Source organism: Schistocerca piceifrons, chromosome 7, assembly GCF_021461385.2.
Source record: "Schistocerca piceifrons isolate TAMUIC-IGC-003096 chromosome 7, iqSchPice1.1, whole genome shotgun sequence".
Taxonomy (NCBI): Eukaryota; Metazoa; Arthropoda; class Insecta; order Orthoptera; family Acrididae; genus Schistocerca; species Schistocerca piceifrons.
This window is the reverse complement of record NC_060144.1, coordinates 312,926,882-312,954,475: the sequence shown is the minus strand read 5'-3', so window position 1 is coordinate 312,954,475 and position 27,594 is coordinate 312,926,882. Positions and strand designations below refer to the sequence as shown.

The 27,594-nt window shown below is 43.2% G+C and overlaps 1 protein-coding gene and 1 pseudogene across 1 annotated transcript in view; both read left to right on the top strand.

The window, feature by feature from the left end:
* The window catches only part of LOC124805646 (cardioacceleratory peptide receptor-like), a 366,009-nt gene that overhangs the window by 218,682 nt on the left and 119,733 nt on the right, over nucleotides 1-27,594 (top strand). The window contains exon 2 of the mRNA XM_047266212.1: nucleotides 14,261-14,364. Within this exon, the coding sequence (XP_047122168.1) occupies nucleotides 14,261-14,364 (104 nt within the window). The remainder of the gene's footprint in view (nucleotides 1-14,260; nucleotides 14,365-27,594) is intronic.
* LOC124709252 lies at nucleotides 13,627-13,745 on the top strand (annotated as a pseudogene).

Genomic DNA, 27,594 nt, shown 5'->3' with positions numbered 1-27,594 from the left:
CTGATTTGGTAAAGACTGCCAGTCTCGCTATCGGGATGAATGCAGAGCTCACCATCTGCAGCATTGACGGCAGGACTGAATGCGGACCTTTGGAACAGAGCCGAGTGGAGGGTATGAATCAGAGGCTGAGACGGTTCTGCGACTGTGTGGGCTGCAGATTCCTCGACTTGCGCCATAGGGTGGTGGGGTTTCGGGTTCCGCTGGATAGGTCAGGAGTCCACTACACGCAGCAAGCGGCTACACGGGTAGCAGGGGTTGTGTGGCGTGGACTGGGCTGTTTTTTAGGTTAGATGGCCTTGGGCAAGTACAGAAAGGGCAGCAGGGTGCGGGGCAAAGTCAGGACATGCGGGGGCCAAGCAGCAATCGGTATTGTAAGTGTAAACTGTCGAAGCTGCATTGGTAAAGTACCGGAACTTCAAGCGCTGATAGAAAGCACCGAAGCTGAAATCGTTATCGGTACAGAAAGCTGGCTGAAGCCAGAGATAAATTCTGCCGAAATTTTTACAAAGGCACAGACGGTGTTTAGAAAGGATAGATTGCATGCAACTGTTGGTGGCGTGTTTGTCGCTGTTAGTAGTAGTTTATCCAGTAGTGAAGTAGAAGTGGATAGTACCTGTGAATTATTATGGGTGGAGGTTACACTCAACAACCGAGCTAGGGTAATAGTTGGCTCCTTTTACCGACCTCCCGACTCAGCAGCTTTAGTGACAGAACAACTGAGAGAAAATTTGGAATACATTTCACATAAATTTTCTCAGCATTTTATAGTATTAGGTGGAGATTTCAATTTACCAGATAGAGACTGGGACCCTCAAATGTTTAGGACGGGTGGTAGGGACAGAGCATCGAGTGACATTATACTGAGTGCACTATCCGAAAATTACCTCGAGCAATTAAACAGAGAACCGACTCTGTAAGTGCAGAACAGGGAATCAGTGATCACAAGACCGTTGCAGCATCCATGAATTTGGAAGTTAATAGGAATATAAAAAAGGGAGGAAGGTTTATCTGTTTAGCAAGAGTAACAGAAGGCAGATTTCAGACTACCTAACAGATCAAAACGAATATTTCTGTTCCGATACTGACAATGTTGAGTGTTTATGGAAAAAGTTCAAGGCAATCCTAAAATTCGAATTAGGCAGGTACGTGCAGAGTAAAACTGTGAGGGACGGGAGAAACCCACCGTGGTTCAACAACAAAGTTAAGAAACTACTGCAAAAGCAAAGAGAGCTTCACTCCAAGTGTAAACGCAGCCAAAACCTCTCAGACAAACAGAAGCTAAACGATGTCAAAGTTAGCGTATGGAGGGCTGTGCGTGAAGCGTTCAGTGAATACGAAAGTAAAATTCTATGAACCGACTTAACAGAAAATCCTAGGAAGTTTTGGTCTTACGTTAAATCAGTAAGTGGCTCGAAGCAGCATATCCAGACACTCCGCGATGATGATGGCATTGAAACAGAGGATGACACGCGTAAAGCTGAAATACTAAACCCCTTTTTCCAAAGCTGTTTCACAGAGGAAGACCGCACTGCAGTTCCTTCTCTAAATCCTCGCACAAACGAAAAAATGGCTGACATCGAAATAAGTGTCCAAGGAATAGAAAAGCAACTGGAATCACTCAACAGAGGAAAGTCCACTGGACCTGACGGGATACCAATTCGATTCTACACAGAGTACGCGAAAGAACTTGCCCCCCTTCTAACAGCCGTGTACCGCAAGTCTCTAGAGGAACGGAAGGTTCCAAATGATTGGAAAAGAGCACAGGTAGTCACAGTCTTCAAGAAGGGTCGTCGAGCAGTTGCGCAAAACTATAGACCTATATCTCTGACGTCGATCTGTTGTAGAATTTTAGAACATGTTTTTTGCTCGCGTATCATGTCGTTTTTGGAAACCCAGAATCTACTCTGTAGGAATCAACATGGATTCCGGAAACAGCGATCGTCTGAGAACCAACTCGCTTTATTTGTTCATGAGACCCAGAAAATATTAGATACAGGCTCCCAGGTAGATGCTATTTTCCTTTACTTCCGGAAGGCGTTCGATACAGTTCCTCACTGTCGCCTGATAAACAAAGTAAGAGCCTACGGAATATCAGACCAGCTGTGTGGCTGTACTGAAGAGTTTTTAGCAAACAGAACACAGCATGTTGTTATCAATGGGGAGACGTCTACAGACGTTAAAGTAACCTCTGGCGTGCCACAGGGAAGTGTTATGGGACCATTGCTTTTCACAATATATATAAATGACCTAGTAGATAGTGTCGGAAGTTCCATGTGGCTTTTCGCGGATGATGCTGTAGTATACAGAGAAGTTGCACCATTAGAAAATTGTAGCGAAATGCAGGAAGATCTGCAGCGGATAGGCACTTGGTGCAGGGAGTGGCAACTGACGCTTAACATAGACAAATGTAATGTATTGCGAATACATAGAAAGAAGGATCCTTTATTGTATGATTATATGATAGCGGAACAAACACTGGTAGCAGTTACTTCTGTAAAATATCTGGGAGTATGCGTGCGGAACGATTTGAAGTGGAATGATCATGTAAAATTAATTGTTGGTAAGGGGGTAGAGGACTTCCGTCAAAACTACTAATATCCTTGGGAGAACCAGCAATGACAGAACTACTCCTCCTATTGTGCAAGATGTATGAGGCAGGCAAAATACCCTCAGACTTCAAGAAGAATGTAGTAATGGCAACTGCAAAGAAAGCAGGAGCAAACAAGAGTAAACTAACAGCTTAATGTCTAATGGTTGCATAATACTAACAATAAATGTTTACTGAAGAATGGAAAACAAACTAGTAGAAGCCGACTTCGGGGAAGGTAAGTTTGTATTTTGGGGATACGTAGAAACATACGAGGCAATACATCTCTTAGAAGATAGGTCAAGAAAGAGCATACCTCTGTTTATAGCAGTTGTAAACTTACAGAAAGTTCTTGACAACATTGACTAGAACACAATGGCTCTGAGCACTATGGGACTCAACTTCTGAGGTCATTAGTCCCCTAGAACTTAGAACTAGTTAAATCTAACTAACCTAAGGACATCACAAACATCCATGCCCGAGGCAGGATTCGAACCTGCGACCGTAGCGGTCTTGCGGTTCCAGACTGCAGCGCCTTTAACCGCACGGCCACTTCGGCCGGCGACTGGAACACAGTCTTTGAAATTCTGAAGGCAGAAGGTTTAAAATAGAGGGAGTGAAATGCTAGTTGCAAGTTTTACAGAAACCAGACGGCACTATAGGAATCTAAGGAAGTAAAATGGAATCCGTAATGGAGGAGGAGTGTGACAGGGTTGTACCTTTTCCCAGACGTAATTCAATTTGTATATTGAGGAAGATATAAAGGACACCAAAGACAAAATTGGAGGAGGGAATAAAGTTCAGGAAGAATAAATAAAACTTTTGTAGTTTCCGATGACGTAATTTTATTAGACACAGCAAAGGAGTTGGAAGAGCAATTGAATGTAATGATCAAAGTCTTGAATGGAGGCTATAAGATGATCCTAACAAAAGCAAAACAAGTGTACTGGAATGTAGTCTAATTAAATTAGGTAATGCTGCGGGAATTAGAGTAGAGAACGAAAACCTAAAAGTAGTACATGGGTTTTGCTGTTGTCCAGCAAAATAATGAACAATAGTCGAGGCAGTGACGGTATGAAATGTAGATTGCTAAAGTGAAGAAAATATTTCTGAAGAAGGGAAATTATTAACACTGAATATAGATTTAAATGACAGGGAATTTTTTTCTGAAGGTAATTTTTGGAGTGTAGGTTTGTATGGTACTGAGACGTGGACGATGAACAGTTCAGACAAGAAGAGAATCTACGTCTACATCTACATGGATACTCTGCAAATCACATTTAGGTGCCTGGCAGAGAGTTCATCGAACCACCATCACAATTCTCTATTATTGCAATCTTGTATAGCGCACGTAAAGAATGAACACCTATATCTTTCTATAGAAGCTCTCATTTCCCTTATTTTATCGTGGCGATCGTTCCTCCCTATGTAGGTCGACGTCAAAAAAAATATTTTCGCATTCAGAGGAGAAAGGTGGTGATTGGAATTTCGTAAGAAGATTCCGTCGCAACGAAGAACGCCTTTCTTTTAATGATGTCCAACCCAAATCCTGTATCATTTCTGTGACACTCACTCCCATATTTCGCGATAATACAAAACGTGCTGCCTTTCTTTGAACATTTTCGATGCACTCCGTCAGTCCTACCTGGTAAAGATCCCACACCGCGCAGCAGTATTCTAAAAATGGACGGACAAGCGTAGTGTAGGCTGTCTGCTTAGTAGGTCTGTTACACTATCTAAGTGTCCTGCCAATAAAGCACAGCCTTTGGTTGGCCTTCCCCACAACATTTCCTATGTGTTCTTTCCAATTTAAGTTGTTCGTAATTGTAATACCTAGGTATTTAGATGAATTTACGGCTTTTAGATTCGACTGATTTATCGTGTAACCGGAGTTTAACGAGTTCCTTTTCGCACTCATGTGGATGACGCCACACTTTTCGTTATTTGAGATCAACTGCCACTTTTCGCACCATTCAGATACCTTTTCGAAATCGTTTTGCAGTTTGTTTTGATCTTCTGATAACTTTATTAGTCGATAAACGACAGCGTCATCTGCAAACAACCAAAGACGGCTGCTCAGATTGTCTCCCAAATCGTTTATATAGATAAGGAACAGCAAAGGGCCTATAAGACTACCTTGGGGAACGCCAGAAATCACTTATGTTTTACTCGATGACTTTCCGTCAATTACTACTAACTGTGACCTCTCTGACAGGAAATCACAAATCCAGTCACATAACTGAGACGGTATTCTATTAGCACGTAATTTTACTACGAGCTGCTTGTGTGGTACAGTGTCAAAAGCCTTCCGGAAATCCAGAAATACGGAATCGACCTGAAATCCCATGTCAATAGCACTCAGCAAAAAAATGGCTCTGAGTACTATGGAACTTCTGAGGTCATCAGTCCCCTAGAACTTAGTACTACTTAAACCTAACTAACCTAAGGACATCACACACATCCATGCCCGAGGCAGGATTCGAATCTGCGACCGTAATTAGCACTTCATGTGAATAAAGAGCTAGTTGTGCTTCACAGGAACGATGTTTTCTAAACCCATGTTGACTGTGTGTCAATAGACCGTTTCCTTCTAGGTAATTCATAATGTTCGAACGCAATTACACAATATATGTTCAAAATCCTGCTGCATATCGACGTTAACGACATGGGCCTGTAATTTAGTGGATTACTCCTACTACTTTCCTTGAATATTGGTGTGACCTGTGCAACTTTCCAGTCTTTGGGTACGGATCTTTCGTCGAGCGAACGGTTGTATATGATTGTTACGTATGGAGCTAATGCATCAGCATACTCCGAAAGGAACCTAATTGGTATACAGAATGAAAGCTTTCGAAATGTGGTGCTACAAAGAATACTGAAAGTAAGCATAAAAAACAAATTTGTGCAACAAAGTTATTATAAGAAGGGATAGATAGGTAGGATACATTCTGAGACATCAAAGGCTCACTAATTTAGTCACTTGTAGAGGCAGACCAAGCGTTGAATACAGTAAGCAGACTGAGAAGAATGTAGATTGCACCAGTTATTCGGGAATGAGGAGGCTTACACTGGATACAGTAGCGTGGAGAGTTGGAGCAAACCAGTCTTTGGACTGAGGATCACACCAATAACAATTAGTTACATTATATAATACAATATAATTGTATTATTCTTTGTTTGTATTTAAGTTAGAGATAGTTTGGCACTCAACTGTAATTTAAGATCATAAATTAATGTATTTTAATAAATAACAATAATAACTTTTGTTTGAAGAGTATACTTACAGGTAATACTGCAAACTGATTTCTAATTTCTTCGCAATTTAGTTGTAGTACCAGATCTATTAAAAAGGAAAAACTGTTCATCGCACTGATCAGTAGCTTCTATTGGAATGGAAAATATTTGTTCTAAGGATTTACAGTGACTGTAAGATATTCCATACGCACTCAGAAATATAATGCCTGAATTTTCACTCACAAATACTTGTGCTATGGCACCTCCTTTTGTCCTGGAGTCATTACTGGTTTTCTCGGGCAGAAGCATCTGTATCCCTTCGATCGTTTCTTCACGTGATTTAAAACGAGCACTGACATCCGTAACATGTTCAATAAAAGTTTTAAACATGGCTGTTACTCAGCAACCATATACTAGTTTCAACATAAGATCTTACAGCCAACCAGTTGCAAATAAGTGTTAGGTACATTGACTTAGATTTCGACACCTAATGAGGGTGTCTTCATCACAATGAAACGTGGCAAAGGCAATGTGGCAAAGGCAATATCCAAAGGCTGGAATGTTTTATTTAACTTTTGACTTGAGCATTGCTCTCTAAATTCTGACCTTTGCTTTTTAGCAACGTAATTTTACGATTTATCAACATTTCATTCTAATGAAGACAACCTTGGAGGGTGTCGAAACCTAATTCAGTGTACCTAACAGTTACTTGCAACCGGTTTTCTGTTTAATCCTATGTTGAGTTCCGTAAAAGTGTAAAATACACTCACGCTCAGAAAAAATCAGAACACTTTGAACGACCTGAGATAGACCGTTCATATTCACAGGACATGCAAAATAGTATTTTCTGGAGAAATGTGTGCCGGCCGGTGTGGCCGAGCAGTTCTAGGCGCTATAGTCTGGAACCGAGTGACCACTACAGTCGCAGGTTCGAATCCTGCGTCTGGCGTGGATGTGTGTGATGTCCTTAGGTTAGTATTGTTTAAGTAGTTCTATGTTCTGGGGGACCGATGACCTCAGATGTTGAGTCCCGGCCTCGTGATGACTGGGTGCTGTGTGATGTCCTTAGGTTAGTTAGGTTTAAGTAGTTCTAAGTTCTAGGGGACTGATGACCATAGATGTTAAGTCCCATAGTGCTCAGAGCCATTTTTTTGTTGAGTCCCATAGTGCTCAGAGCCATTTGAACCATTTTTGAGAAATGTTTAACATTTGAACTGTGTCGGCGTGTCGCTGGTTCGGGGTCCACATCCATATCGCGGGGCAACACCACCCACCGGTAAAATTTGTCAGCGGCTCTAGTTGTCACTATGTACCGAAAGTAATGGATCAGTGTGACCGAGCGAAGAGGCGCAGTGGTTAACACGCTGGACTCGCATTCGGGAGGACGACAGTTCTAAGCCGCGTCCGGCCATCCTGTTTTAGGCCTTCCTTGAAATTCCTAAATCGCTTCAGGCAAATGCCGGGATGGTTTCTTTGAAAGGAGACAGCCGATTTCCTTCCCCATCCTTCATTCATCCGATGGGAACGCTGACCTCGCTGTTTGGTTCACTTCTCGAAATCAACCAACCAAACTAATGGAGCAGTGTGACTTGAGCACACGTGCAGGATGCCCCGCGGACGTATACGCAAACGGTACCTTCAAATCAGTCAGTTTGAAAGAGGGCGCATTATTGGCGTGAGAGAATGTGATGCAGCCATCTGGGAAATCGCTGCTCGTATGGGACTAAGTGTTTTGGCAGTGCCAATGGGTGTCTCCCGGAAGGTCGTAGAACACGACGAGATGGGTCAGGTCGTACCACCCAGACCACTCCCGAGAAGATCGACAGCTCATCCGAATGGCATTTCAGGACTGATCTGCATCCTCCTCGGCTCTGACGCAACAGTGTTACGGTGTAACACACCATACGCTATCAAGGGTGGCAGTCCGTCGCCGTTTGTTACGGCAAGCGTTACGTGCGTGTCGTCCACTTTTCCGCCTACCTTTGACGAATGTGCAGAAACATGGTAGTCGTCAGTTGCGTATGGAACGACGTCAATGAGGGCAGGAATTGTATCAAATAATGTTTCCGGACGAATCTAGGTCTGTTTGTTTGAAAACGATGGCCGCATTTTGGTTCACGGCAGGCAGGGGAGGTGGCATCACGGTGACTGTATTCACACAAGACATACAGCTCCAGTTCAAGACCTTATGGTATGGGGTGCTATTGGGCACTACCACAAATCACGATACTTGAATGGCATCCTGCAACCCGTAGCCATACCGTTTCTGCAAGACACCCTACACGCCATTTTTTAGCAAGATAATGGACGAAAATACGTTGTTGCACGAACACACGCCTTCTTGCTGTCACAGGATGTCAGCCTTTTGCCTTGCCCCGCCAGCTCACCAGACTTGACGCCAATTGAAAATGTGTGCGATATGGTGGTACGACGGGTGCAGCGCTGTGACCCAGTGCCAACAACCACAGATGATCTTTGGAACCAGCTAAATGCAGGATGGGTTTCTATGTCATAGGAGGACATTCATGCCTTTTACGCGTCGATGCCACCACGCATGGAACAAGTTATCAGGGCCCATGTGCCTACTAGGAAACAGGATGCATGCTGAAACGACAAAAATGCTAATCATTTCTGCAAAACATATTAATTTACAAGTCGGGTAAATTTGAACGTCCTATCTTTAGTCGCTCAGGGTGTTCTGTTTTCCTTCTGAACGTGAGTGTACATTTCAGTGGTAATATAATTCGGAAATTTCTCTTGGAATGCTACAGCGCAAGGGTGTGCTTTCCAGTCATTCTTAACACAACTGTGTCCCTTGTATTCGTTTTGCCTGATCGAAAGGGACTGACAACTGGTTTTTATTCCAGATACTTTCTAAAGCAGGTTTTATTCCTTTCACCTAGCTGCATGTGTCGGTGAAGTCTACAGTTACTTTTTCCATTTCTTTATTTATATTCGCTGTATGTAAAAAAAATTGTCTTATTAATGCTAGCGAGAAGATAAACTGGCTGTTTTTCCAACGCGGTTTGCAATTTGTCTGCGTAAGTAACGACATACTACTAGCAGCATCTTGAAGTGCCCCAAAGGTTGTGCGTAAACCAGGAAGTATTTCTGGCAAATTTTTCGTCTGCCACATGGGAACCTCAGACTACAAAAACATTATTTTATAAGTAGATTATTTATAACAGGAACGTGGTGAAAAATAGATTTCATGGAAAACAGAAGTAGCTGGAAAGAAATAATAAGTACAAACGTCTCGTTACTGAAAGTATCAAGGAGCGACTGTCGTAGTCAGTGTACTGCGGTGTGCGTGGCATGATAAAAGTGAAAAGAGCAACTGGGGTATTGTTTGCTGTCAGTGAACCCTAATCGATAAACATAAATCGACCCAGCATAGAACAGAGACTAAACAGGATTAACGTCGCTTACAGCTGGGACACAGACAAGGGTAAATAGAGAAGGAGGGCATTCCGACACTGCACCGGGCATGATGTAATGTGTTCAGGAAGGATTTCGAAGAATTTAAATATGAGAAGGTTATAGAAAATCGGAGTTCTGCATGGAGATTACCTGAAAAGTGCGTAAAACAGAGATTACTAAGCAGGGGTCTGCTTAAACCCTGAAGTTCCGTTAGATTATAAAGCTTTGTGCTATGAGGATTTTAACATGTTACATTACTCCTCCTTCATTACTTCCTTATCATCACATACAAAAATGTTATGCTTTATGTGACATCCATGATGGCGACAAGTACTGAAGAACCAGACGTAGTATGCTTGTAAAAATGTTGCTGGATTCGTAACTGCCAAATGTAAGAGGGATGACAAAATTTTACCAATGGGCTGCGCCTTTTTATTTTGGATCGATTAGTGGCTTACAACGGTGCTGTGGTGAGCGGGGATTTCATTCAGTAGTGTAACACTGGTAGTTTAATTTTTGTTCTTGCAAAGCTTTTAGGCCTATATGGCTTCTGCAAAAACCAACGCCCACGTACAGTCGGCTGCGTAGAATAAAATTACTCTCCGTATGTGTCTCAGAGCGCATAACTCTATAGCTAATAGCAATACATCCGTACTGGTGTTAGACGTAAAATTCAGGTGCTCTCTTAAAAGAAAATCAAAAATACGTACCGTCTTACCATTGTGATAGGCCTGAGACTGTCGTAGTTGGTAAATAAGATGCTTAATTCGTTGCGGGTAGTGAATACAACACATGCAACTCAGATTTTTTACAATTTTTTGTTGGATTTTTAAAAATAGATTTTCTCAAACGAGGTACAGATCTAGTTCACTCAATCTCTTTTTATATTAATCATTTCATTTTTTACTAGTCTCTGGCGTACTGCGAAGCTCAGTAAAAGATAATTTTAAAGTTAAAAGTAAATCTCAGGAACACTTCATCTGACTAAATGACACCATTTCAGTCGAGATGACTGTCCTCTAGATGACTGAGAAATTTATACAGTAATTTCGCCAACGTAGTGCTTGGGATCAGCTAATTAAGATATTAGTAAGAATTTTAACGCTACTAATGGCTTCAAATACTATGCCTTGCCATTTAGAGAGAACTGGTTGCGAAGAACCACTACTATGGCTTCTCAGAAACTCGTATGTTAATAAATAACTTACGAGTTAAGATGTTTGTTGAACATCGCTGTTCATCTGTGATGCATTTCACTCCAAGGTGACAAAGTCATGCCCGCATCTCGTGGTCGTGCGGTAGCGTTCTCGCTTCCCACGCCCGGGTTCCCGGGTTCGATTCCCGGCGGGGTTAGGGATTTTTCTCTGCCTCGTGATGGCTGGGTGTTGTGTGCTGTCCTTAGGTTAGTTAGGTTTAAGTAGTTCTAAGTTCTAGGGGACTGATGACCATAGATGTTAAGTCCCATAGTGCTCAGAGCCATTTGAACCATCTGACAAAGTCATGGGATACTTGCTAATATCGTGTCGGACTTCCTTTTGCCCTGTGTAGTACAGCAACTCAACAAGGCACGGACTCAACAAATCGTTGGAAGTCCCCTGCAGAAATATTGAGCCATGCTGCCTTTATCGCTACCCATAAATGTGAGGTGCACGGTTTTGTGCACGGACAGAGCTGTAGATTATGACCCATAAGCTTTCGACAGGATTCATGCTGGGCGATCTGGGTGGTCAAATCATTCGCTCGAATTCTCCAGAATGTTCTTCAACAAACCACGAACTGTTATGGTCCAGTGACATAACACCGTATTTTTGGAACATGAAGCCCATGAATGCCTGCAAATTGTCTCCAAGTAGACGAACATAGCCATTTCCCAGTGAATGATCGGTTCACTTCGACCCGAGGACCCAGACCATTCCATGTAAACACGGCCCACGTCACTATGGAGCCACCACCGGCTTGCACAGTGCTTGGCTTCATGGCTTCGTGGGGTCTGCGCCACATTCGAACCCTACTATCAGCTCATTTTGATACTTGCACTTCATTCTTTGTCTTCAAGTCTTCTTGTTCTCTCTTGGTTCTTGTACATATTGTATATTACCCGTGTTTCCCTATAGCTTACTCCCATTTTTCTGAGAATTTAGAACACATCATTTTATTATGCTGAACTCTTCTAGGTTGACGAATGCTAAGCCCTTGTCTTGTTTCCTCTTCAGCCTTCTCTCCATTATCAAGAGGAACGTGAGAGCAGCATGTCTGGTCCTTTACCTTTCCTAATGCTGAACTGATTGTCTCCCAACTCTTTCTCAGTTTTCCTTTCCATTCTTGTGCATATTATTCTTGTCATCAGCTTAAATGAGCAAGCTGTTCACCTGACTGTGCGACAGTTTTGCAGTTATTTGTCTTTTCTATCTTTGGAATTATGTTCGATGGTAAGTCACCACAGCACCTAACAGTGGAATTCCCAGTAGTATCTTGATGTTACCACCGTTGCCTTCAATTTCACCGAAGGTTTTTGATTTTTCTGTATGCCGAGTCAGGCCTTCCGACGATCATTCCTTTTGCGAATTCTTTATATTTCGCCTTGGCTGCCCTGGATTTTCTGTTTATTTCATTCCTAAGTGATTTACGTTGCTGTATTCCTGTCTTTCCCTGAACATTTTTTTGTACTTTCTTCTTTCATCGATCAGCTGAAGTATTTCATCCACTACCTAGGTTTCTTCGCATTTTCCTTCCTTGCATTTTGTCTGTCCAACATCTATGATTGTAGTTTTTAGACATTACCTGCCTACTCTGGTGTTCCTTGTAGCAGTACCAACATCCTTAGTGCACTTCAAACATATCTCCTAATTCGTCAGTACTTCAGAATCGGTCTTCCTTCCACATTGATTCTCTTACTTCAGAATACCACTTCCTTCCAAGTTGATTCTTTCGGATGATTCTCTTATACTTCAGCCTACCCTTCATCATTTCTAAATCGAAATGTGAGTCTATATACGCACCTGGTTACACTTTACAATCCAATATCTGTTTCCCGAATGATGAATTCTTGATGGAATATTCCTCCAGCTGGACCTTCCCGTGCCTCCCGTTCTTTTCCCAGTGTATCTCCTTCTCTTGTGATTCTAGAACCCTTGGAAATTTATTTCACAATTCTATTAGTCTTTCTCCTCTCTTTTTTTCTAATGCCAAGGCCACATTCTTCCGTAACCCTTTCTTCTATTCCTTCCGCTTCAACCACGTTCCAATCCCCCATAGCTTCCTTTACATACATAATGAAGCTCCATTATCCCCGTATACGTCCTCTACCTCTTCACTTTCTGTTTGCGATGTAACTTGTATACTGTCGTTGTTGCCGTTGGTTTGCTGTCAAATGTGATGAGATCAAACCCGTCACTGAATCATTCATAGTAGCGAACTTTCTACCCTATCTCCCTCATCATAACGAATCCTACACCTGTTCTACTATTTCCTGCTGCTGTTGATATTATCCTATAATCGCCTGAGTAAAAATCGTTATATTATTTTTTTCACTTCACTGACCCCGATTCATCTAGACTGAGCCTTTGTATTTTCGTTTTCATATTTTTAGCTTCCCTACTACGTTCAAACCTCTGATATTCCATGCCCAACTCATAGCATGTTATCCTGTCGCTGATCATTTCATCTTTTTTACATGTTCAACACCCCATTGTCAGTCCCCTCCCGGATATCCGAATGGCTGCTGATATGGCATCCTTCGCTAGTGGAGAGAACATAATGTCAGTTTTTCTTCAGTTGCTAACCACACGTACTGTGGATATATATTATGCGTCTTTATTGCTTTGGTTTCCATTGCCTTGTACAGCCACACGTCGTTCGTTATTGCTGATCCTTCCACCTTTTAGGGTCATTTCCCACCTCAAGGGCAACAAAGTTCCCTGAAACTTCACTCACTTCTCTACCCTCTCAGACAAGGCCGTTGGCAGGACGAGGGTGACTTAGTGTGTTGGAAGCCCTCGGCTGACATAGTTGATGATGTTTGTTCAAAATTTAAACAGTGGCGGGTTTCGAACTCGTGATCCAATACGGCCAGAGTAGAAGTGAAAAACCCTACCGCTAGACAACTTGTACATTACCTCAAAAAAGTTTGCATCAAATCAGCTCTGATCCGGAACTGAGACAATTTTTATGCTCTTTGTGACCACTAAAATATTAGCAGTAAGAATCCACTGTTGTCTGCAGATTCGCTTCGGCCGCAGGGTGATTATTCTTTGGCACCAGTGTGGTTATTCCCAGATAACAGGTGCAGATATCTTACGTAGTTGCTGGTCTAGCAATCAGCAGTTGTTTGAGCTACGATGTCCAGGTGTGCTCCGTTTATCTATTATGAACCTATGAACAAATTGGGCAACGGCCTTGCCGCAGTGGATACACCGGTTCCCGTCAGATCACCGAAGTTAAGCGCTGTCGGAAGTGGCCGGCACCTGGATGGGTGACCATCCGAAAACGCCATGCGCTGTTGCCATTTTTCGGGGTGCACTTAGCTTCGTGATGCCTATTGAGGAGCTACTCGACCGAATAGCAGTGGCTCCGGTCAAAGAAAACCATCATAACGACCGGGAGAGCGATGTGCTGACCACACGCCCCTCCTATCTGCATCCTCCCCTTAGGATGACACGGCGGTCGGATGGTCCGGGTGGGCCACTTGTGGCCTGAAGACGGAGTGCATTTATGAACAAATTAGAGAAATAAAGGTGTAGCCCTATAATCCCGAAGCTGCTGCACAAACAATAGCGGGATGCAGTCAGCCCTTGTGAGACTAAATGAGGAGCTACTTGACTGAGAAGTAGTAGCTCCACTCACGAAATCTGACAACGGCGGGGAAGGCAGTGATCTTAACGTACCGTTAGGAGTTTAGATTTTTTTGAAAGATACACATTTAGCACATGCAGCATTACTAAAGAGGTGACCATATGACAAAACATTTGTTTTTTAACTTAAATCCACGTTTACTAAACAGTGCGTACCTTTTTTTTCCAGACCTGACGGTCGGCCTCATCAATGTGTTGACGGACATCGTGACGAGGGTCACCATTGTATGGTACGCGGGCAACGTGGCCTGCAAGATCGTACGCTTTCTTCAGGTAAGGAACCACCGCGACCAAAGCATGCATGTCATTCTCGTACAGGTATAGCGATGAACTTACGCTCTAATGAAATTCTTGTTCGGCAGCTTGAGCTTCTTCTAGAACAATGAAGAAGGAAAAATGTTACATTACTACTATACCTTCGTAAATTGCACTACTCCAAATTTATTCAAAGGGAGTCATGATTTATAGGTTAACCAATACTTATTTACAATTATTAGATCTCCAATGGTATGTTACCGTCCGCTGTGGCCGAGCGGTTCTAGGGGCTTCAGTCCGGAACCGCGCTGCTGCTATGGCCGTGGGTTCGAATCCTACCTCTGGCATGCAAGTGTGTGATGTTCTTAAGTTAGTTAGGTTTAAGTAGTTCTGAGTCTAGGGGACTGATGACCTCAGATGTTAAGTCCCATAGTGCTTAGAGCCATTTGAACCATTTGAATGGTATGTTACGTACCAGATTACACTACTGCCCATTAAAATTGCTACACCAAGAAGAAACGCAGATGGTAAACGAGTATTCATTGGACAAATATATTATACTAGAACAGACATGTAATCACATTTTCACGCAATTTGGGTGCATAGATCCTGAGAAATCAGTACCCAGAACAACCACCTCTGGCCATAATAACGGCCTTGATACGCCTGGGCATTGAGTCAAACAGAGCTTGGATGGCGTGTACAGGTACAGCTACCCATGCAGCTTCAACACGATACCACAGTTCATCAAGAGTAGTGACCGGCGTATTGTCACGAGGAAGTTGCTCGGCCACCATTGACCAGACGTTTTCTTTTGTTGAGAGATCTGGAGAATGCGTTGACCATGGCAGCAGTCGAACATTTTCTGTATACAGAAAGGAAAGGCCCGCACAGGACCTGAAACATGCGGTCGTGGATTATCCTGCTGAAATGTAGGGTTTCGCAGGGATCGAATGAAGGGGAGAGCCACGGGTCGTAACACTGAAATGTAACGCCCACTGTTCAAACTGCCGTCATTGCGAACAAGAGGTGACCGAGACGTGTAACCAATGGCATCCCATACCATCACGCCGTCTGATATGCCAGTATGGCGATGACGAATACACGCTTCCAATGTGCGTTCGCCACGATGTCGCCAAACACGGATGTGACCATAATGATGCTGTAAACAGAACCTGGATTCATCCGAAAAAAAGTCTTTTTGCCATTCGTGCACCCAGGTTCGTCGTTGAGTACACCATCGCAGGCGATCCTGTCTGTGATGCAGCGTCAAGGGTAACCGCAGCAATGGTCTCCGAGCTAATAGTCCATGCCGCTGCAAACGTCGTCGAACTGTTCGTGCAGATGGTTGTTGTCTTGCAAACGTCCCCATCGGCTGACTCACGGATCGAGACGTGGCTGCACGATCCGTTACAGCCATGCGGGTAAGATGCCTGTCATGTCGACTGAAAGTGATACGAGGCTGTTGCGATCCAGCACGGCGTTCCGTATTACCCTCCTGAGCCCACCGATTTCATATTCTGCTAACAGTCATTGGATCTCGACCAACGCGAACAGCCATGTCGCGATACGATAAACCGCAATCGCGATAGGCTACAATCCGACCTTTATCAAAGTCGGAACCGTGATTGTACGCATTTCTCCTCCTTACACGAGGCATCACAACAACGTTTCACCTGGCAATGCCGGGCAACTTCTGTTTGTGTATGAGAAATCGGTTGGAAACTTTCCTCATGTCAACACGTTGTAGGTGTCGCCACCGGCGCCAACCTGTATGAATGCTCTGAGGAACTAATCATTTGCATATCACAGCATCTTCTTCCTGTCGGTTAAATTTCGCGTCTGTAGCACGTAATCTTCGTGGTGTAGCAATTTTAATGGCCAGTAGTATAAGTACATAATGTCCTGTTCTACTCCCTGCTGCAGTCGTAAATTCTACGATGAATTAGTAATGTAGGATTAACCATGGCTAAAACGATATAGGAAAACAATTGGCATTTAAAGCAGCTTACAGTCGTCTTGGAGTGGATAAATGTGCATGCTGTATGGTTTTCAAGGGATCTTATACTAATGTTTCTGCAAAATAGATGCAACTTCAGGTAACGATGATGGTGCTTGATACGATGAAGTACCCTTCTCTCCAGAGCAGAACACGACCTTTCAATAACACTGAGTTCCGGTGAACGTGGTGGCCAGGCGAGACACGACAATCCATATTCATGATCACAAAGTCGATCCTAGACAAAGCTAGTTATCTGAAATATCTGAACAGTGGTCCTATTCTGTATTGTTCAAATCGATCGGTGCAGTAGATCAGCCTCGGTATTGACGTCATTTTCGGTTCCTTTTCCGACGTTCCTATTCAGTAAACATGTGAGACCTGTTACCGATCGATCCTCTTGCCGTGTTTCTGACAACTGTACCGAGAGGATTTGGATTTCGGTATGGCCCTCTCGTTCGGTTCGATGTGATTTATTTACACCTAGAATTTGTTATTTTAAACATATTGAGATGCTTTATCTTCGGATTTAGTGACTGCATTACTGATGATACACCAGGATGCGTCCGGGTGAATCTTAATAGACCATTTTCCTTTGTTACAAATATTCTTTGTACTGTTGTTACTGTGAATGATTATAACATAGAAAACGGTTTCCGTCAATATTCTCACATAATACCTTTTATTTTTACATAATTAAGACTTCAAAAAATTATTAAATTTCTACAGGTCACCTCTGCTTACGTGTATTACATGAGTGTTAGCGAAAATTACTAGTGACTTCGCGTACATTTTTCAGCAAATGGTTTACTTATTAATTATGGAAACGCTTTTGAAACTTTTAAGTAACAATACAAAGGCATTTTGTGAAACAAGATAGAGTAAACCTTCCAAAATTTCGTGCATTTACGTCTTACGCCCGCATCATTCGGCAACGAAGTCAGCCTGCGTCTATCTTGAATGGAATTATACAGAAAAGCACTACAAGCAAGTGAATTGTAGTAGCACAGTGGGTAAGGGGACGAAATGGTGCGTGAAAGGTTGTAGATTCGTTTACTGCTACGTACCAAACTACTTTTTCTCCTCTCATGAGACTTCGTTAACCGTCAGAGTTAAGCATTTTTCTAACAAATTCGTCGTTGTTTAGACGTAAGAGCGAGCTTTCACACTAGTGAGTACCTTAGATTTCGTGACTTCCATATGTTTAATAAATGAAAGATGAAATTGCTGTGCTTCAAACAACTGACAGTGACATTTATACTTTTTCTTGTCACAAATAATTCACCAGTTTCTTTCTGAATACTTAGCGATTTCCGAGTGTGTGCTCAGACAGGAATCTAAAAACACAACTTAAATTACTGTGATTGAAACTTGCAGCAATCGTCTTTATACTTTAGCTTGTGACAAGTATTTATCTGTGATCGAATCCTCAACAACAGTAGACGGAAGTGAAAGACTCCCGCCACAATATTTTTGTACTCTAGCACCATATACGAAACATATTATTTAATCAGATGCATGTTATAAACTACAATCAACTAACTTCTATAGCTGCACTCGCTAACGCTCTCAAAAAGCTTTTTTTTTTAAATTTGATTTTATAAACCAAATCGTTGATGTATCATATAGGGAAGTAGGCTAATTCATCATTTGGATCTCTAGGTTCTTATTCTTTGACACTCTCTTAACAAATTTTTCGGTTTCGTAGAGATGTGTTCCGTTTATGCAACTAACTGAAGGCAATTTGTTTACTGCCACACGCTTTTCGCTTCTTTTATTTGTGAAGCATCTTCACGAATAAAAGCAGCGAAAAGCGTATGGCAGTAAAGAAACCGCCTTCAAATTCGTTGCATAGACGGAACGTACCTCCATGAATTTGAAGCAAGTAAGCAACGTCAGGAAACAGAAAAAAATTACGAATTTTTCAGTTGCTTATATTCATGTACTTGTTCAGTGCGGTACTACGCTCCATTCATAACTCATATTCCGAAACGTAAAATCCAAAACAAGACGTCGATGCGAATGAGAATAAAATGACATAATGTGAATTTATGACGGTGTCCAGAACACAGTGAATATTCTATCGTCATCATGCATTCATAGAAGCACGTGGTCAGCGAAATTTGAACAGTATTACGTACTCTGACTGCACCTTTCGGTACTGTGAAGAATAGCGTGCCTGTGTCGGCTGCTAGCCGCTTCGCGTTCGTGCCGCTGTAGCGCAGCAGTGCGCTTGCGCGAATCTGAGGCAGATTGCTTTTCATTGGTTGGCGCGAAGAGAACTGACAACAGGGTTACTGTTCGCTAGGACCGTTCGGCATCGCTTCGGAAGTGCTTACAGAATAATGTTGGGGCTCGAACCCAAGACCGTTCGGAGCGCTAGAGTACCGAACCGATCGCCAAATGGCGGAATGATACACAATAGGACTCCAGGAGCCCTTTAGTCTTGGAACATAGCATCACCCCCATTGCGGAGCAAACGTTGTACCAGGGCACAGACCTGATCACCCAAAAGGGTCATACAGTGCTTGGCAGTAATGCGACCTTGCGGAGTAATCGTGGGGCCCTAGGAATAACACGTTATGGCTGCCAAAATCATCACTGAAGTCCCCCCATCTTTCACTCTTGGGACGTGAGCCCAGCCACAGGTTAGGAACAGTGTGAAAGTGGACTCATTCGAGCAAATAACTTTCTTCCATTGGTCGGTAATCCTGGTTTTGTGGCTTCAGCACCACATTTTCCTCCTGTGGGCTTTTGCATTACTGATGGATGGTTTTCGAATTCCAACTCGCTCTGCAATTTTAAGTTCTGAATGACCCTTCCTTATTCTTTTGGTGCTGGCTGGGTTCGCAAATGCTACATTCAGTGCTGCAGTGGCGTTTTGTCCTCTTATTTTTCGTCACAATCCCCTACCTGTGTCAATACACATTTCCGTCCACGTTGTGACTTAACGGATGAGGTTTTTTCCCTTTCCTGTGTGCTGCATAAATCTCCGATACGGTGCCTCTTGAAAAACAAAACACTTCAGCTACCGTGGTTACGGGAACTCCCGCCATACAAGAACAAACAGTTTTCCAACGCTGGAATTTACGTACCTCAGACATAATGCATTCACCACTGGATAGAACACTCTTCGCTGCGCGGGATTAGCCGAGTGGTCTTAGGCGCTCAAGTCATGGACTGCGTGGCTCGTCCCGGCGGAGGTTCGAGTCCTCCCTCGGGCATGGGTGCGTGTGTTTGACCATAGGATAATTTAGGTTTAGTAGTGTGTAAGCTTAGGGACTGATGACCTTAGCAGTTAAGTCCCATAAGATTTCACACACACAGAACACTTTTCGGACCAGGACTGAGGTTTACAACGTACTGAGGATATTCCACAGATGCCGTTCGTGGTCAAATTCAACGGGATCATCTGCAAGCTTGGCTACCATCTGCATTTATAAACATTTATTACGGTGTTTCCTTATTGTTGTCCAATCTCTGTACCTTACTCAAATGAATTAAAATGAAACAACAAACTTCATGGTTAGTACTCACAATTTTGGCTTGATCCACCGACCCTATGGTTTTTCCTACTCACACCAGGCCAATTATGGGCCATAACCGACAACTTTCCCTTCTGTGTCTATTACTAAGCTTTTGAAATAATTTGGAGCCTATACAGGATGCTCAAGATCTCATCCATAAACGGGAATAAATAATAGGTCACAGGCAAAGAATAATTCTTGTTAATCCATCGCTCGTGATTTATGCGCATGAGACATTTGGAGATTTCCGAGAACTAATACATGAGCACTTCAAGTTCACTTTATTAAAACCAAGTTCGAATAAACTGCCAACACGTGACTGAACACTTTATCATGAACATCGTGAGATACTTGATAATTTAACAGCAGTGGCTGTTCAGCTCCGTTTTGAATTGCAATATTATGTTACCAGAAGATATGTAAGTGATTCTGGCACCCTGGAGTCATGTGGTGGCAATCGGAGCAAAGCGCACCTCACGCCTGAGACACACCCAAGGTAAAAAAATCAAGGGCAATGAAATTAGGTGAATGTACTGATCAAACTCCTACCACCTGTTTTAAAACAATGTTCAAATGTGTGTGAAATCTTATGGGACTTAACTGCTAAGGTCATCAGTCCCTAAGCTTACACACTACTTAACCTAAATTATCCTAAGGACAAACACGAACACCTATGCCCGAGGGAGGATTCGAACCTCCGCCGGGACCTGCCGCACAGTCCACGACTGCAGCGCCTTGGACCGCTCGGTTAATCCCGCGCGGCCGCCTGTTTCCCAAATTTGCCACCTGTCCCAGCACCACTGAAACGTCTTGGGATTCCATGAGGCTGGAACCAAATGTTAGCGGAAAAATTTTGTGGCTGAGAGCAAGATGTAATCATATGCCATCTATCATCGCTCCAGACTTGGGCAATACGATTATTAAAACAAGAATCAAGTGTAACGTACTCCATACCTGTGAATAATAACACCTAATTTGCAGTTATAGTGAGCAGCATATTGATGATGAAAAATTTCACAAATTCCATACGATGTAAGAAATCGTGTGTTCCTAGTACTTACAGTTTATGGAGGCGGCGCATGTGAAATTATGACACGGTATCACGGTCCAGTTTTGTAAAATGTGCCACAACACTTTTGACAGAAGGTGTACTGTTTGTAGTGGTGGGCACCGTTAAAATCTGGTATTATTACATCACTCTTCCTCCCCCAACATTCTCAGGAATAAGACTCGTTGTTACTCGAAGAGGCCAACGACACTCAGTGACAAATGTTCTGGGGAAGTCTATCTTCGAACAGAAGCTCCCAAACACAGTGAGTCAATTTTTCTGTTATTCTCCGCCACACTATTATAAAATGCTCGTAAGTTTAAATAATTCACAATCCGAGCTGGAGGCGCATTTTTGCACGTCCAAAACGACTGATGAAGTATACTGAATGCATAGAAGCGCATCAATACTTACCACTTAGTTACAGTGCTCAGTGTGTGAACATAACCCATAAATAACAATTTGAAAATAATAGTCTAGTTGTGTTCAAACAATGACGGGAATTTCATAGTTTCGCTTGTTGTATTAATACGATTCGTTTGGTTTTTTCGTTGTCGTGTCATTCAAAGATGTTCAAAAAATAATTTGTACCGGATATCTGTTGTCATCTGTTAGAATGTACCAAATGTTTTGGTAGAATCAGCGATTACTTTATTTTGTACAAAAATGGCTCAGGGAACTTGTATTAAATGTTTCAGAATAAAGTGGAGCAAAAATATGAAATACCTCTTTTGGTGAGCTTTCTATGAGTAAAACAATGGCTTACGTTTGATATAAGCGTTTTGAAGAAGGCCGGGAAGAAGTTTAAGAATACAAATGACCTGGAGGCTGCAGCACATCATCAACAGATGGAATTGTGGAAAAAGTGAAAGAAGTGATTATAAACTATCGGTGAATCACAGCCAGAGAAGTCGCTGAAAATTCGGACACCTCAATCGCCTCATGCCATGAAACTTTTTTATGTATTCTATATGAAATGTGTGGCAGCAAAATTATTTTTTTCCCGAAACTGATGAACTTAGAAAAAAAACAGAGCCATTGGAAGTAACTCGGTATTCACTAGATGAAGTAAAAAACAGTAGAGAACTACTGTAACGTGTCATAACAGGAGACGAAATATAAGTTTACGAACTTGACGGCGGAATTAAGTCCCGGTACTTCCATTGGAAGCATTAAGCACCGCAGAGATAAAAAGAAACCTGACTTAGTGCTATCGAAAGTTAACGTTATCCTCTTTTTGTTATTTTATTTTAACGGCATAATGCGTCAAGTGTTCTTGTTATACGGTCGAACGATCAATAATTATTATTTATAACACCGTAAGCGTGAAGCATTTCGAAAAAAAGTCCGGATTTGCTGTGAAACAACTGACAGGTTTTACTCTAAGGTAAAACCCTCGCTCACACTTTGTTGCTTGTTCGCTAATTTGTGTCCAGATTCAATACTTCATTGTATCCCAGCTTCCATATCCGACACACATAGCCTCATATGACGTATCCCTGTTACGAAAACAGGGCGTCAGGTGTAGATGAAATTAAAAACGTATCGTGGAGAGAGGTGTAAGCTAATCCAAATAGAAAGTTCCAGAAGTATCTCGGAGATTGGAAAAAGGCTGGCATAAGAGTTATCTAATGGATCTGCTTTTCAAGCTGGTAGCTTTGTTAGGCACGAGTAATTAATTTTCTTTCCAGAGAAATCAAAATTTATCGTTGTTTCTCGGACGCAATTCGTATTCCTTAACAATTATGTTCGTATCTAACATCACAAATTTTTTTCTGAGTCTATTCTGATATTAGTCATAAGATATGTAAGACAGTATCTAGCTCCTCTCTTCAATGTGAGGAATAAATTTCAGAATTGCTCTTCTCCAGAAATTCCTGTGAAATCTCGAACATCTGACCACAGTGTCGTTAATTATGTTGCGTCAAAGTCCTGTATTATTTAGAACGCCCGAAGGCCGCTTTTGGCTTGAAGCCGCTTTGCACACAGAATGTGACTGGGATTTCCAGGTTGGCTCTCCGATCTCTGGCTGGTAATCGAACAGCCGCTTCACAACAAAAGGCATTGTACTGGCACACAGACGACCGTCCCTGCTCAAGTGCTCCCGAACGAAGCCGCGAGGAAATGGTTGGTGGGTAGCTCAGGTCCAGTTTCCCCCCAGGAATCTCTGCGCTGCTACGTTTTATACAAGCACCAGAACCTGAATGGTTGAACAGCTCTTCTGAGAAATTCGTTACTAGTTGTGCTCTTGAAAATCTGCAGTTAACTCTGTTTCACTCCAAACCCTGCATTATATAGATAATTATACCCAATGTTACTGATGCTATCTTGTCTAAATTAACATTTCTAGAACCGCAAGTATAATTCTGTAACGTTTGTAATTGTAACAGCATCCAGCCACAAGTATGGTTTGAAAAGGTTTATTTGAACAGAACCAGGGCGGATTTCGGTTTTTTACATGCCAACCCGTTTTTGGATGTGCACTAGCGATCAACTACACTCCTGGAAATTGAAATAAGAACACCGTGAATTCATTGTCCCAGGAAGGGGAAACTTTATTGACACATTCCTGGGGTCAGATACATCACATGATCACACTGACAGAACCACAGGCACATAGACACAGGCAACAGAGCATGCACAATGTCGGCACTAGTACAGTGTATATCCACCTTTCGCAGCAATGCAGGCTGCTATTCTCCCATGGAGACGATCGTAGAGATGCTGGATGTAGTCCTGTGGAACGGCTTGCCATGCCATTTCCACCTGGCGCCTCAGTTGGACCAGCGTTCGTGCTGGACGTGCAGACCGCGTGAGACGACGCTTCATCCAGTCCCAAACATGCTCAATGGGGGACAGATCCGGAGATCTTGCTGGCCAGGGTAGTTGACTTACACCTAGAGCACGTTGGGTGGCACGGGATACATGCGGATGTGCATTGTCCTGTTGGAACAGCAAGTTCCCTTGCCGGTCTAGGAATGGTAGAACGATGGGTTCGATGACGGTTTGGATGTACCGTGCACTATTCAGTGTCCCCTCGACGATCACCAGTGGTGTACGGCCAGTGTAGGAGATCGCTCCCCACACCATGATGCCGGGTGTTGGCCCTGTGTGCCTCGGTCGTATGCAGTCCTGATTGTGGCGCTCACCTGCACGGCGCCAAACACGCATACGACCATCATTGGCACCAAGGCAGAAGCGACTCTCATCGCTGAAGACGACACGTCTCCATTCGTCCCTCCATTCACGCCTGTCGCGACACCACTGGAGGCGGGCTGCACGATGTTGGGGCGTGAGCGGAAGACGGCCTAACGGTGTGCGGGACCGTAGCCCAGCTTCATGGAGACGGTTGCGAATGGTCCTCGCCGATACCCCAGGAGCAACAGTGTCCCTAATTTGCTGGGAAGTGGCGGTGCGGTCCCCTACGGCACTGCGTAGGATCCTACGGTCTTGGCGTGCATCCGTGCGTCGCTGCGGTCCGGTCCCAGGTCGACGGGCACGTGCACCTTCCGCCGACCACTGGCGACAACATCGATGTACTGTGGAGACCTCACGCCCCACATGTTGAGCAATTCGGCGGTACGTCCACCCGGCCTCCCGCATGCCCACTATACGCCCTCGCTCAAAGTCCGTCAACTGCACATACGGTTCACGTCCACGCTGTCGCGGCATGCTACCAGTGTTAAAGACTGCGATGGAGCTCCGTATGCCACGGCAAACTGGCTGACACTGACGGCGGCGGTGCACAAATGCTGCGCAGCTAGTGCCATTCGACGGCCAACACCGCGGTTCCTGGTGTGTCCGCTGTGCCGTGCGTGTGATCATTGCTTGTACAGCCCTCTCGCAGTGTCCGGAGCAAGTATGGTGGGTCTGACACACCGGTGTCAATGTGTTCTTTTTTCCATTTCCAGGAGTGTATTTCTCAATAATGTTGACTGTTTTTTCTACACTCCTTACCATCGAGCTTACGATTATCGTTTGACCAACCGCCATTCTCTCGGCTTACTGGAGCACGACGCATCTGATCTTGCGGTATGTCCCGCTACATCTGTCCTGCACAGCCGGTGGCTACTTTTGATGTCCTCTTGTAATACTAATATTTTTCCAACCCGTCGTGCCCGAGCCTGTCGTGCTGGAATGCCTCCAATCTCGTGGTGGTGCCTTTATCTGCGTGAGATACTCAGTCTACCATTGATTCCAGAGACTGTCATAGACTCTACACCAACGTGACCACTCTACATTTCACACTTGATTGTTTGGCAGAGTGTTTATAGAGCCACTTCCACGCTATTACTCCCCCGTTCCACTCTCGAATAACTTGTAGGGACAAGCGTAAACATGAATTTTTCTATGAGAGTTTCGATTTCTCTTATTACGATGATATTTGCTCCCTATGTAGGTGGGCGCCAACAAAATATTTTTGCCATTCGGTATAAAAAGTTGGTCATTGTAAAAGTTTTGTATTTATGGTGTCCTGTAGCCTTTATGAAGCTTGTGAGTGGCACTGTATGCATACCCACAGACAAGAGTGATAGCATTCTGGCCAACATAAAACAAACAGTAAAACAAGGTGGCTTGTCCATATCTATATACTCAGTGTCATTCACTAGCTTCGAGAAAAGATCTCGGGGCAACAGAAAACATCTTTATGTTAAAGACTGCCTAACCCCCACCCCCATCCACAGCACGCTTATCATACCCAGTGATATCCGCTCCCCTATTTCGCAATAGCATAAAACCATCTGCCTTTCTTTGCATACTGCGCAGCAATATTACATAGAACGAAGAACGAGCGTATTAAAGGCAGTCCTTTCAGTAGATTTGTTCCATATTTTAACTTTCTGCGACTAACTTACACTGTTCACCTTTCGCATAACATTTTGAATGCCATGGTTCAGATTTAAATCGGTCCTAAGTGTGATACCTAGGTCTTTAGTTGAACTCACAACTTTTAAATTTTTGAATTATCATGTAACCGAAGATTAATGGAATTTTTAGTCGTCATGTGGTGGACCCCACATCATTATCTTTTTGTTTCTCAGGGTCAGCTGTCACTTATCGATCGCTGAAGATATCTCGTCTGAATCACTTTGCAGCTCTTTTGCTCTTTAGATCTTCTCATGACTTTAATTGAAGGTAAATGACTGCAGCAGCTGCAGACAATTTATGCGGAATACTAAGATTGTCTCCTAAATCGTTTGTATAGATTAAGAGCAGCATAGGGGCTACGACACTTGCTTGGGAAGCCCAGGTATAACTTCGGTCTCACTAGAAGACTTCCGTCAGTTACTACGAATCGTGTCCTTTGTGACAAAAAAACACGAATCCGGTTGCACACCTGAGCCGATATTCCGAAGGCACACAGTTTCATTGGAAACAGTATGTCGAGCATGTTGTCTAAAGACTTCGGGAAATCTGGAAATATGGAATTAACTTTGAGATCTGCTGACGTTGATGATGATGATGATGATGATGATTGGTTTGTGGGGCGCTGAACTGCGCGGTCATCAGCGCTCGTACGAAGTCCCAATTTTTTTACCCAATCCAATCTAGCCACTGTCACGAATGATGATGATGATGAAGTGATGAGAATAACACAAACACCCAATCCCCAGGCGGAGAATATCCCAAACCCGGTCGGAAATCGAACCCGGGACCCCGTGATCCAGAGTCAGAAACGCTCGCCACTAGGCCACGAGCTGCGGACAGATCTGCTGACGATAGTATTCGTTCGTTCGTCAGATTAATGGCCAATTGTGTTTCACGAGAATGATGTATCGTAAACCCTTGCTATTTACGTGGCAACAGATCATTCTCATCAACGTACTTCATAATTTTGCAGAAGTGGTAACACATTGTTACTGAAAACGTAGATGCTTATCAGCATACTCTGAAAGGAACCTACTTGGTATACAGTCACCGGAAGATCTATTTATGGACTTAGGTTACTTCGTAACACCCGGGCTATTTACTTCCTAATTACTCACCTTGACTCTTTTTCTTGGTTCTAATTCTGGAGTATTTTCTGCGTTGTGAAAGAATATCGTTATCATTGATATCGTACAGTGAAGGGAATGACTTTTTCATGCTGCTGAAGTGGTAAATAACCAAAGTGTATTTCAACTTTCTGCCAGATTCTGAGTTTTCTATTGAGGTAATTAAAAGCGCCTCGTATTTAAGTCGTCACTAGGTTTCAGTATCTTTCAACCGTCGCAAAACTCGTAGAGTTCCCGATCTTTTAAATGTAGCATGCTGTTTTCGGCAATTCTCCAACAGTGTAGTAACCGGTTTTGTGTATCTTGGAGGATCTTTTCGCTTTCTTGTTAATTTAGATGGCAAATAACTATCAGTTTTCATCAACACTGTTTCTCCAAATTTGAGCCACATTGGGTCGACCCCTACACAGTTAGTACAGAAGGGATAGAGACAGTATCTTACGATGACGTCAAGCGAGATTTTATCTTCTTTCTAATTGAATATATTTTACGTTAATTTTTCTGTGGATTTGGATTTTAAGGTATTCAGTTTCTCTACAATGACCTTGTGGCCACTAATTCGTGTATCCATCAATCTGCTCAGTACTATTTGTAGCTTGGAAGTCAGGCGTGTCATTGCAACCATTTACACTCTTGTGGGCTCCTCAACTACTCGCTCAAAGTAAGTTTCAGAGAAAG